Genomic DNA, 12,372 nt, shown 5'->3' with positions numbered 1-12,372 from the left:
TGCTTATATTAAAAAAAAAATAGAGAAATAAAGAAAGAGGCTTCAGTGACTCCCTCCAAACCTGCAGACCACCTAAGCATAGAAGAAGTTTCCTGAGCTGATCCCTACCAACTTACTCAAGTTTCCTTCCTTCTCTTGACCTCACTTACCCTCAAGCTCTACACATTCTTAAACCTATGCACAGGCACAGCCCCAGGCATGCTCCACCATCCTGGGCATCTCCCTACTTGGACTATGTCTTTACTCTCTGCCCCATTCTGCAGATCACCTTGAGAGCAGAGGCCAAGTCCTATTTTTCTTTGTTCCCTCAAACTTAGCACATAGTAGGCACTGTTGTTGGGTATTGTGAGCGGATTTAAATTCACTTTACAGATATGCAAGCCCTCAGACTACAAATGTTGTTCAGTTATTAATAACTGAGTGCTCACCAATTTTTTGGAAGCTTTTTAGAGAGCAAATGTTCTTCTGATAATTCACCCCAGGTACAAAGTGCCTTCTCTCTCCCTCATCTATTGCTGCTGCGATAATGGTTCTAAATCCCACCTTCCTCTTGTGACCCTCCCGTTCAAGAATGCACTTGGGCCCTCTGCCTCAGGTCTTTGCTCCTCTGCCAAGCCCACCGCAACTGCAACAGCGGCAGCTGTTGCTGCTCACACTTTGCAGAGCCCTTTCATGTACTTTATGCCATTTGATCCTTTACCGGAACCACAGGAGATAGATGGGCAGGCATCTTAGACTGTTTTTACAGATAAACAAAGAAGAGTTAATGAAGTCTGCCTAGGGTCAGACCAGTCATTAGTGTGAGACAAGACAAAAACCTATGTCCCCAATTCCCAGCTCGGGTCTCTCTCCTATTGCACAAGGGTCGGTGATCTCACCTCCACTGAGATTCTTAATGAGTGCCTTCTATGTGCCTGAGACTGTACTGGCTGCTGTTCTATCCTGGAATGAGATGTGTGACAAATGTCATTAGAGACTACACATGCTGTACTTGGAGTTTCAAAACTGTTAGAAAGGAGAGTCGCCATCCTTCTCGGCCTTCTATAGTAACTATAGCTATCACCACACGAACTGTCATTGCTCCCTACCGGTCCCCACACTGTTCGCTGTAGTGTACCATCAGCATAAGACCCCACAGAGAAGCAAGACTCTCGTACTTTCCCGCACCCCCAAAGCATCTCCAATATGGGAGGAAAGACAATGTGATGGCATTAGGGTCCAAGACCAGCAGATGCGTGTGGAACCACCTATCGCCAATACGCCCTTGAAGATCCCCTATAACACCAGCAAAGCACTTCATGCAGACATTTTCCCTCTTTCTCAATGAATCCAACTCAGCTAGTTTTCCCTCTGCGTGGGAACGGATCAACGGTATTGGGGGAGGGGTTCCTGTCTAATTTGAATTTTTAATTTGGGACCTGATGAAACAGTTCACAAGTGTGAAGGGCACAGGGACTGTGAAAATCTGTCTCTCTGCCCACCGGAGTCACCCTCGGTGACTCTGTTGTTGCTATCATAATTCCTGTTGTTATGATTATTATTTTATCAAGCATGCATAGTGAACATAAGTTAACTAAAACCTAGTTATGCTGTTTCCACTGTAAATCCTTAGCCACTGGTTTAGACTAAGTGTATAGGAGGAAATCTGACTGAATTATGCTAACAGAATGTGGCCATTCCATAAACATTCCTTAATTCATAGATTAATTAGGTACTAACTATACGCCATATACCTGCATTAAATGCTGGGGGAAAGAAAAGCCAGCCACAGAGGCCTCAAAACACAGTAGAGGAGAAAAATACAAACAAAATCATTTCATTACTGTTAACAGTTGGATATACAAGGCAAGATGGGCCTGGACAGGGCAGGGGAGGCTTAGAGATTACTCCAGACCCCCAGAAACACACGACTCCCCCCCCTCGGGAGTCGGGCTCTAATTCAAGTACCATTTTCCCAGTGAGCCCTCCCTGTGTCTCCATTTAAAACTGCAGAACCCCTCTTTGACCACAGGCACTTCTTGTATGTCTTCCCTGTTTTGATTTTCTCCCCAGCACTTATCCCCATCTGACTACATCTCACATTTATTTATTTTTGTGTCTTTCTTCTTCTGTGAGAAGGTCAGCTCTATGAGGGCAGGGATTTTTGTCTGTTTTGTTCACTGCTGAATCCTGACTCCAGAACAGTATCCAGAACATAGTAGGATTTGGTAAACATTTGCATTCCCTGACCATGAAAGGACAACCAGAGCTCTCTAACCCCTCTCCTCATTTCTTTTCCTTCACAGCATTTATCATGAACTGAAGTTAGCTTTTCTTTTAAAGTTTACTTATTTTTTCTCTCCCTTTGAAAGGAAGCTTCATGATAAGAGGGCATTTTTGTCTGATTTTTCACTGCTGTGTCCCTAGCACTCAAAACAGAGACTGGTACGCAGTAGGTATTCAAAAAGCTTTAGGTGAATCAACCATCATTGTCACCGTTATGGCTCATATTCATTGGGCACTCAGTGTATGCCTGACGGTTTTACCTGTATTCTCTCCCCAAATCCTCACAATAACCTTGTGATATAGGCACAATTATTATTCTCATTTTAGAGCTGAGGAAAGAGACTGTAGCTTGCCCGAGGTCACAAACTTATCAAAGAGTTGAGCCAGCAGTTAATTCCAAGCCATCTGACCACTGCTCTACTGACAGACTGGCCACCATCACTCCTGGACGACTGCAGTGGTCTAATTATCTGCCCCTTCTAACCACCCTCCTGCCACCTCCAGGCCATTCTCTACACTAAAGCCAGAGTGACATTTTCAAATAGCAAATCTGCTCATCTCACTCTGACTTAAATCTTTTCAATAACTTTCTATTGGTAGAGCACATGCTCTGGGGTCCTACCACAAAGGTAATCAATATTTACAATAACCTCTCTGGAAAGGATGACAATGCCAGGCCACGAAGAAAATAATGGACATGGAAGAAATGCTCTAACTTTGAGAAAAAAAATAAAGAAAAAAGGCTTATTTGATTATGATACTGACCCCATCAGTAATATCAGAGATATTTATGCAATATCTGATCAGAGTCAGCAGAGTAGATTTGTTAAAATGGATACTCCTGGGCCCCACCCATACTCATTAATTTAGAATCTCTAGGGATGGGATCAGGAAACTTACATTTTTAGGAAGTACTCTAGGTGCCTCTTTGACAGCCACTGACCTAACACTTTTCAACTCCAGGACACCACACAAGTATCTGCATGTTGGGCAATACTATATAAACCGTCAGTGTCAAGACTAAGACCCAACTAGCTCTATTTAACAACCAATAAAAACTTTTTTATTCAACAATAATGTTGCATTACTTACAGATTCAAACTTTCCTCACAGGAAGCCAGGACTAGCACATCAGGTAAAATCAACTGACTTACGCCAGGTCAACAGAGTTTTATTACACGATATGTTCATTCCAAAGATTATTCCATTTTTTCTCCTAAAATATACTATTCTGCCACAACTAGAGTATTGTGAGGGACACACACACACACACACACACACACCCATGTCTTGCTCTGAGCACGCCAGCTGACTTCTGAGCTACCTTTGTAGGGCATTCAAAGGAAAGCAGGTCTATTCAAGTCTTTTATCTTCTAAAAGATCCCTAAAAGGTGAGAGATAAGCTTTGTTAATGGGGACAGTCAATGCTCATCTAACCATCCTACCAAGTGTCCGGCATTTTTACCAGGCTTCCTTGACATTATCAGACCTGGTCCCTAACTGAATTCATCTCTGGACACAGCATGCCATTTGACCCAATACTAGCTCCTGTCTCCTGTAGCTATGAAAAGAGGAAGGTCTCACCAGGTACAGTCTTCCCTGCATCCAGCCCCTCCAGTGGGAAGGGTCCCAACGAAACAGAGCAGCCACAGTATGGAGCACTGATATTAACACTCACGCATATGACTCCAACTAAGTTTTCCTTTTCCTTAACACAAGTTTTCAAATTATTTAACTGGTGCAAATGACCCAGAAAAATGTTTTTCTCTACAAAATGTCAAACAAACCAAAACAAACCAAAAAACACTTTATAACATAAAAGTCAAGTACAAGTAGTTTTGAGAACTACTTTGAAAGATATGGGATTTAACTGTGGTTGCTACAGCAAGTTTCTAATCTGACTCATGTTATGTGGTTTAACAATTTTTTTTTGAAATTTCAGGAATGTATTTCAGTACTGATTTTTAGCTCTGATTATTTTTCAGTGCTTCTATAGAAAAGAAAATGATCTACCCTATACAACACAGAAATTAACAATGCTTTAGAACTAATGATTGTGTACTGTAATATTCAAAGGAGCCTGCAGGAGAAAACAAAGCATTTGTATAAGAAAACAACCAGAGAGGTACTTTTAAAAAATATTTCACAGGTATGAAAACAATTTTTCACTCTCTATATTGAATAGCAGGCCCATCACATAAATTACTCTTCATAGAGTCTACGTATCATTCTATGAAATAAACAACAAAGCAATCACTGCAATAAATTAAGGGAAAAGAAAGTGAGATTATTCTGGCGGACCTGACACACAGCACTCAATAAAGTGAAACACAAACGAAAACAATATGTAGAAGAGTTCAAATTTTGAAGGTTTTCAACTTTCCAGATGTCATTCTAGCTTTCTAATTGAACTTATAGCTTTAAAGAGTACAATCACTAGGTTATTTATTTCCAATAGAATTTTCTAACTTCCTCACAAGTTCTATACCACGCCAAAGAATAGACTGTTTTCTTCACCCCACCCAGACTGCGAAACTGCACTGCAGACCCTCTCTCAGCCATGAAGCGTGTCGTGCCCGAGGTTCTCTAAACTTGCTGACAGAATCTGCCAATACACAAGGCAAGCACAGCAGGGCAAAGTGGGTTTACAGAAGAGCCCATTGGTCAAACAAGAATAGCTAAAGATGTTTAAGATACCAAAACCAGTTCTCCATTTAGACTCCAAAATTTTAAACAATCGTGGATGACAAAGAAAATAGGTATCAATGCTAGCATAAAAATATTTTTTAGATTCAGTGTTTATTTGTTAAATACCAACTGCGTCTTCTTTCATTCCCTTCCGTTTCTGATCTTTGGAAAAACCACATCAGTATCAAATGTCACTTAGTTCTTATTCAAACAGAAGAAAGCAGACACAGCGGCTGCACTCGTGACTTAAGTGACCTGGACTCTCAGTAAAAACAAACCTCTGTAAATCACCAGATGTAAGCAATTAAGTAGTGATCACTTTAATTAATTGAACATCTTTCCTGAAATTTACTGTATAATTTCAACCCTCCCGACACCTTTCCCAGAAGCAACTAACAATGATGTTTTTTTCTTGTTGTTTAAAAGAGAAAATCATTTTCAACTTCAGTGGCTTAAATATATTTTTTAATTATTCAAGATTAAGATGGTAAGTTACTTAATTTTAGAAAAACCCCAGGTATTCTAAATACTACCTTTAAATGCTGAAAGCCAAAATTATTTTCCAAAATCTCAATGCATGAATACAAACATGTTATCTGCCCTAAAATTATAGAAAACAACACAATTTTCATTGTATTTGAAAACTCATTTTTGTAAAATAACATGCAATGATATTTCCGACTTTAATCACATTTTTCATTTTAACTGTATAAGTTGATATTTTGAGTTGATGTTTCTGAATCCTGATTTCCACTGTAGGTGCCACACTCAAAAGACGATACTCCAATGGCTTTATTACCAACTCCCCTTTCTCATCACAAAACAACTCTGATCATTTTCCACAGGAACTATGTAATGTGCAATACAAATATCCTATGTCAACCATTGAGCAATTACAGAATTAAGGTTCTAGTTTACAGAATATAATCAAATACACACCTCTCTGGGGTAAAGGTGGCTTCTTTGAATCTTGGAGACCGGTTAGGCAATGACAGCAAAGTATAAAGCATGTTATAAGGATACTTAAAATTTAGTGATGACAGAGTTAGAGGCTGAAAAACAAGTAACCAACTTGAAGAGCCCTTCTTTATTATATCCTGAAGGAAGTATTCAAATTTTGCTTGTAAGATCTTTATGCTAGTCCATATGGAACTACTACTGCCCATGGTCCCTGAAAGCATATATGCAAAATTCTGTTAATATTCACTTACAAAGAGAGAAGTGTAATATTTGCTGAGACTGGTCCCAGATCTGGAATGCTCTCCAATTCATTATTGTTCAGTTTCCTATAAATGCAAAAAAAAAAAAAAGCTGATTAGATAATTTGTAACTCATAGAGGTAAAAATTTTATAAATTATTTATAAAATACCTCCAAAGTTAAGTTTTAAACAATTTATCCAAATGTTCTTTACAGTTAAATAGCATGAGGGGTAATATATTTTATTCAATCCTCAAACAGAAAACTAAGACTCACACTTCTCGAAGGCTTTGAAGGTGGCTCATGGAACTTGCCTTGATGAAAGATAATCTGTTGTGACTTAAGTCCCTACAAGAAAACAAAAATGAAATTATAAGTCATTTCTAAAAAATCACTGATCATGCTTAATGATATGCAAGACAGAGTGGGCTTATGAAACATCTTTATCAACACTGGTGACAACAGGAGAAATAACTTGTCCATTCTGTCCACAAACTAGATGGCAAGCAAAAGGCCAAAATGAAAAATACAAACTCTGAGGACAAAATTATTTTAGGAGGCTGGCAGATTCAAATGCTTTAAGCCCACAATGTTTTAAGAGATGTTTCTTGGCACATGGTGAACAGAGCTTTTGTGAACTGTAGTTTTGCTTCACCCTCCCATCTCCTTCCATCTCCCCACTCCCAACTTGATATGATGACATCATGGCTAATGAAAGGTGGCTAATTAGGCAGGTTGCTGAAATGAAAGCCTCTAAAGAAACCTTTTTATTATCACAAAATTAAGCATCAATGTCCTTCTTACATTCAAACAGAATGGACATTGCTTTTCATACATATTTGTTTCTGTGGGTTAAGCCACCAAATTATTGAAAGTATCATTGTGCACGTGCATGTGTGTTTGTGTGCGTGTGTGTGTGTGTTGAGAGTGTAGAAAATAACCTCAACCCTCTGCTTTCTTGAATTCCCCAAATCCCAGTATCTGGTAATATAACATATAATTTAAACCACAACAACTATCTAACACAAAGTTAAGCAGATTGTACAGAAATCTGTGAACAGATTTTAATCACTGAAATAAATGTGCTTCTTACTCAAAGACTCAATCTAACTTAGTAATAATTTCCATAAGACATCATTACTATTTAAAACAACAACAAATTCCTACATACACAATATTCTGGGCTAGGAATTGGCATTTAAGATTCAAAATATGGGGAAAAATCCAGCAAATATGCTTAATTATATGTGTCAATACACTGACTATGTGCCTTCAAAATGTTGTAAATGAAAAATGAAATGGCTGAATAGCTATTAAAACCCAGGCTAACAAACAGTATGGCTCAAAGCATCCCGCCAAAAGAAGTTAATTAACCCTTACTAAATGAATTCTTTCAGTGTTTAAAATGAAGACTTTAAGATAACCAAAGTTTTAGATAACCAAATTTGATTGGAGAAAAGCATGAACCATTTATTATATGCATAAGTATGCTCCCCCCCATAAATAAATAAAAAGAGAGAAAAATCACATCCAGAGAAACACATGTCACTCAGTGGTGAGTAAACAATTAGAAATGAGAAAACCTTTCAGTCTTTTGAGTTTTTGTTTTGAGAATAAACCTGGATTTCTCTATTTCACCTAAAAAACAAATCTACAAAGGTTTTATTTGAAATATGTTTGCCTAAAGACCTACCAGACAGTAACAGACATGAGTAGATCTGTTCTGGTAGAGTTATAACATGAAAAAAAAAAAATCTGGCACAGTCTTTAAACTATAAAAATCCTGCAATTACAACCACCGCCGTGCATGCTCACCATGCTGGCTGGAGCCAGACACTTTCCCTGGGAGCCCAGCTCACGTCCATCTGGAGTTCATCAAGGAAACTGTGAGCCCAACAACTCACGTTAGCATTCAAACAAAACCTGTGTGCTTTTAGCACCCCAGACAGTCACAGATTTCCCACATGGTTTAAAAAACAACCAAGGAAAAGAGTCCCTCACCTGGGAGGTAGCCTGAGTCAACACAAAGTCTCATTTGGACTCACTTAACTAAAGAACACTGAACCAGCGTAAAACTGCATCCATATCGTTTCAAGTTTAAAAGGAAAGGGGGAACCAATCTGGCATTTACGTTTCATACAGGTGATTTTCTTTTGATCAAAAAACCTAAAACCGTACTCTCCACTTCATTTTAAAGATTATTTCACAGGACAATCCTGTAAGAAATGAGATTGAGTACTTAAATATTTTTTCAACCAGCAATGGGACAAAAGATCTTTAAAATGAGAAACTGCCTTCAGAGAACAGTGCACATGCTGGAGATTATTCATTTCTAACCCAGAAGCAGGGGCTGGCAACTTTAAATATTTCAGTTATTGCAACACACTTCCATTGCTGAGTTTTGAATACCATTAAAACCACATTATATGTGGGAGAAAAAAAAAATCACCCCTCAAATGACTTTTACTGCTAAATACTTAAAACCATGAAACTTTTAATATACCTAAATTTAGGTTTAATATAGTTTACATTTCAGAAATGATTACTTTCCAGTTAAAGGATGTCACATTTTCCTAAATCTTCTTTATATTGTTTTTATGGCTAGCCCATTAAAAAGAGATTCAAGTTGTACAATGCCAATGTTTTCTTAAACCCAGAACATAAGACATTCAATAAGGAAAGTAGATTCTTCATTTTTAGAGTCCCATGAATGAGCATCCTCACCAGGAAACTTTTTAAAAAACTTTTTTTGTACTGAGGTTAATAAATGGGAAAGGTGGTAAGGTATGGGGGTGTTAACTATTTACCCAACATTCAGCTGGCCAAATACTTGAAAATCAAACTCTTTCTATATGGTAGAGAGAAGTCTCTCTTCCTGCATACTAGCAAGTTAATGAAGATATATAAAAATAATTAATTTACAACATTTGGTTTTAACTATCATTTTCTTCCTTTTAACATTTGGAAATCTGACTTCCAAGTCAAATTTTAAAATGCAAATCCAGCACAGCTTCTTAATCAATCCCACTGGGGCCTACAGAGCTGCTAATTCAGCAGAAATCTGGAAAGCTGAAAAACAAAAAGCCAGGCTGTAGCTGTTTTAAGACACTGATCCAAAGTGACTCATAAATCAGCCTGCTATGTTCAAGTTTTAGTCTGGAAAATATAGAAAAGCAGCTGTGAAAACCATGACTATTACCCCCACCCCACCCCCAATTCTGGTACTGACCAGAAGATTTATAACAGATCCATACTAAAGAAGTCACACCAGCAGAAACTACCTCTAAGACTTTTCGTTTGACCTCTGTTGAGAACTCAAACATTTCTATGTGATAAATAATTCTGAAATTTTTGTGAGAATTTAATAATACTTGAAGCTCTCATGGGCAATTGAGCAACTTTTCCCTCCTTTGACTAAATAACATTCTAACAAGCATTTCTCTTTAGGTTCAGAACTCTGTAAGCACAAACTCTAGATGTAAATTCAAGTCTCTCTTTAAATGCAGTTGTAAGCAAGGCTTCAAATAATTACTGTTTTAAGGAGCACTTTCATTAAAGTATGAGGTTACTTTTTGAAAGCAGAACTGAATAGGGTATTATTATTTTTATTTTACAGCTCAAACTATTCTACTTTTCATACATGGGGCTCCTATGGCAATAAATTACAACTGAATAAAGTGGAAAAAATACATACACATATACAGATAATTTTTAACTTGCAAATCCAACAAATGAAGCAAAAGATAGACACTAAACTTTTTCTGAACAGTCCTTTTGTAAACTAGTCCAAAGACAAACTTTTGCTATTTTAATTACCTAAAGGGGATGAAAAACATGCATTTTCTACTTATTTCTGAATTCTGAAACAGTCTACTTAAGAGCTTTTCTAATTATGTAAAATTTAAGTAGCAGAGTCTTATTCCTATTACAAACCACCCAGTAACAGAGAAGGTAAAACTCTATTCCACGTGTTTTTCTGCTTCTTTCAAAGGTGGAGAGAGGAGACCTCTAGAGCTTTAGGCACAAACAAAAGAAATATTTACAGTAAAGAATTTAGACCACATGGTTTGGTGACACCTTCAAAGATGGTTAAAAGTCAAAGAAGTACAAAAATGACAGAGTTGTCCAATGAGTGATCACAGCGGGGTTTCTGACAACAGACCCAGTGCTTATTTATACAAGTGGAACTTATTTTCACATACATTTAAGGAATGTGGACTTGTATTGAGACAATTTACTGCTGGCGGAAATGTAATTAAAGACTGTGCTAACCAAATAAACTGTAATTTGTTTTTAGTGTGCCACCAAATTACCTGCAAAACAAAATCCTAATTAGGTCAGCTACTTTTAAGACAATATTTAAATAGGTATCGAACCCGTTTTGATTCAACTCTACTTCTAATCAAGGGCAACACAGTTCGCTTTTTTAAGGGCATCCAAATTCACAAAAAATATATTACACTAGCACGATCCAATAGGCCACCTGACATTGAGAAACTGAGTATAAATTAGCTTTGGTGAATAATCTAAGCATTTCTAAACACACCCCAGGAGTAACTGTATTCATTTTCTCATTTTCATCTCTTTATTGTTCATAGGTGTTCACCGCCAGTCATTCAAATGTTCAGTTCCATATGTTGTCAATAGAGCCATTCACATTTCATGAACAAGGCAGCATGACCTCCACAAGAGGCAATTGAACAGAATTAGCCACAACTAATTGAAAGTCTTCCTGGTTTAGGTTAAAGCCCTTATCTCCTTTTTCGGTTGTAATAAAAACTACTATAAAACACGTCCCATGATAAGGCATTAAATATCAACCCAATACTCTTTAATGCTACGTTTTTATTGAACTAAAGCTTATTAAAAACGCACAGAAAAACTATGCTGCTTATGGTCAACAATTCTGCAATTCACAAATAAAAGGATTTAGATTAGAACCAAGATTTAAAAGCAAAATTTCTTAAACTGCCTGACTAAACCTTCTACCACTATTACCAGAACGTTACGATAGTCTATCAGAATTGTTTAAGAATTTAGAATTTCCATTGCAAGTCTGGTAGGCCCAAATCTAAGATTAACTATGAACAGCACTTTCATTTCTCTTAAACAGGACAACTCCTTAAAAAAAAAAATACAAGTTTTGAATGCTTACATTTCATAGCACTCCTCCACTTTTAACAAAACGGGCTGGGAGAGAATAGAGATGACATTTGGAAAGGACAAGCATTTCCAAAACTAAATCACATTTTCTTCTTGCTCTTCCCCATTGCTGGCAGTGATTTCAGGTTTTCAGACTTCACAGCTAAAATCCAAAAACTTGCATAACACCCAGCGCTCTCCCCTAAACCGTCTGGGCATGTTGAGAAGCTACAGCAATCACACCCTTGGTTCTGAAAAATCTAGTTCCTCCCTTTCCATGTCCACTGATCAGTGTTACCAACCAACTTCTTACAGAAACGAGGATGTGTTACGATTTGGTCGAGGAAGGGAATTTATGGTCTGCTAAGGCGAACCAGGGGGGAGAACAACAAAAGTATGCCTAACACAGCAGTGATCAAACTCCGCTGCGGGGGCTTCCCAAGTAAAAGGCGCGCGTTCAACTACTGATCGGGAAGAGGAAAAGGGGCCAAGTGGTCAGAAAGTAAAGTTGAGCCACAGGGTTATAAACGCAAGGAAAACTGCAAACTCCTGTCGTCCGCAGGTTGCCACTTCTCCCGCCCGGGCCCGGCAGGAGAGCGCATTTGAAACCCTTTGGCTAACTCAAGACGCAGGACGGCGATACTGGCCCCTTTAGTGTCAGTGGCTCCCTCCCCTTGCCCATCTTCAGCCGGGGTGGGGGTGGGGCGAACCAAGCGCCCACCTGAGCGGCCCGCAAGCCCCGGCGGAAGGAGGCTGAGGTCCCGAAGTGCCTTCCCCACCCCCACGGAGCGCGGCAGGCAGCGTGGACCAGCGGGAGCTGCCCTGGAAGAAGGCGCTGCGCGCGGAGCCCCAAGCAACCAGGCCCTCGCCGGCTGCGGTTTTGCCGAATTTCGAGAGGTCGGGTCCGCTCCGTCCGCGGGACGAATACTTACAAGCGAGCGAGCCAGGCTGGGAGTGGGTCGGGAAGGCGCGTCAGCCGCTGGCGACTGCAGTCCAGCGGGTCCCCGAGGCAGCGGCGGGGAGCGGGGCACGGGCGCTCGGCGGCAACCCCGGAGTGCTGCCCGAGGGCCCCACGGCG

The 12,372-nt window shown here is 39.2% G+C and overlaps 1 protein-coding gene across 1 annotated transcript in view; it reads right to left on the bottom strand.

Moving 5' to 3' along the window:
• LRIG3 (leucine-rich repeats and immunoglobulin-like domains 3) overlaps positions 1–12,372 on the bottom strand; it is a 45,914-nt gene that overhangs the window by 33,170 nt on the left and 372 nt on the right. The window contains 4 exon segments of the mRNA XM_008580848.1: positions 6,165–6,239; positions 6,429–6,500; positions 12,227–12,354; positions 12,357–12,372. The exon segment at positions 12,357–12,372 is cut by the window's right edge and continues 372 nt beyond it. Of these exon segments, the coding sequence (XP_008579070.1) occupies positions 6,165–6,239; positions 6,429–6,500; positions 12,227–12,354; positions 12,357–12,372 (291 nt within the window).

The sequence above is a fragment of the Galeopterus variegatus genome, unplaced genomic scaffold, assembly GCF_000696425.1.
Source record: "Galeopterus variegatus unplaced genomic scaffold, G_variegatus-3.0.2 Scaffold2175, whole genome shotgun sequence".
NCBI classification, from domain to species: Eukaryota; Metazoa; Chordata; class Mammalia; order Dermoptera; family Cynocephalidae; genus Galeopterus; species Galeopterus variegatus.
The sequence above is the reverse complement of the archived record's forward strand: the minus strand, read 5'-3'. Positions and strand labels throughout refer to the sequence as shown.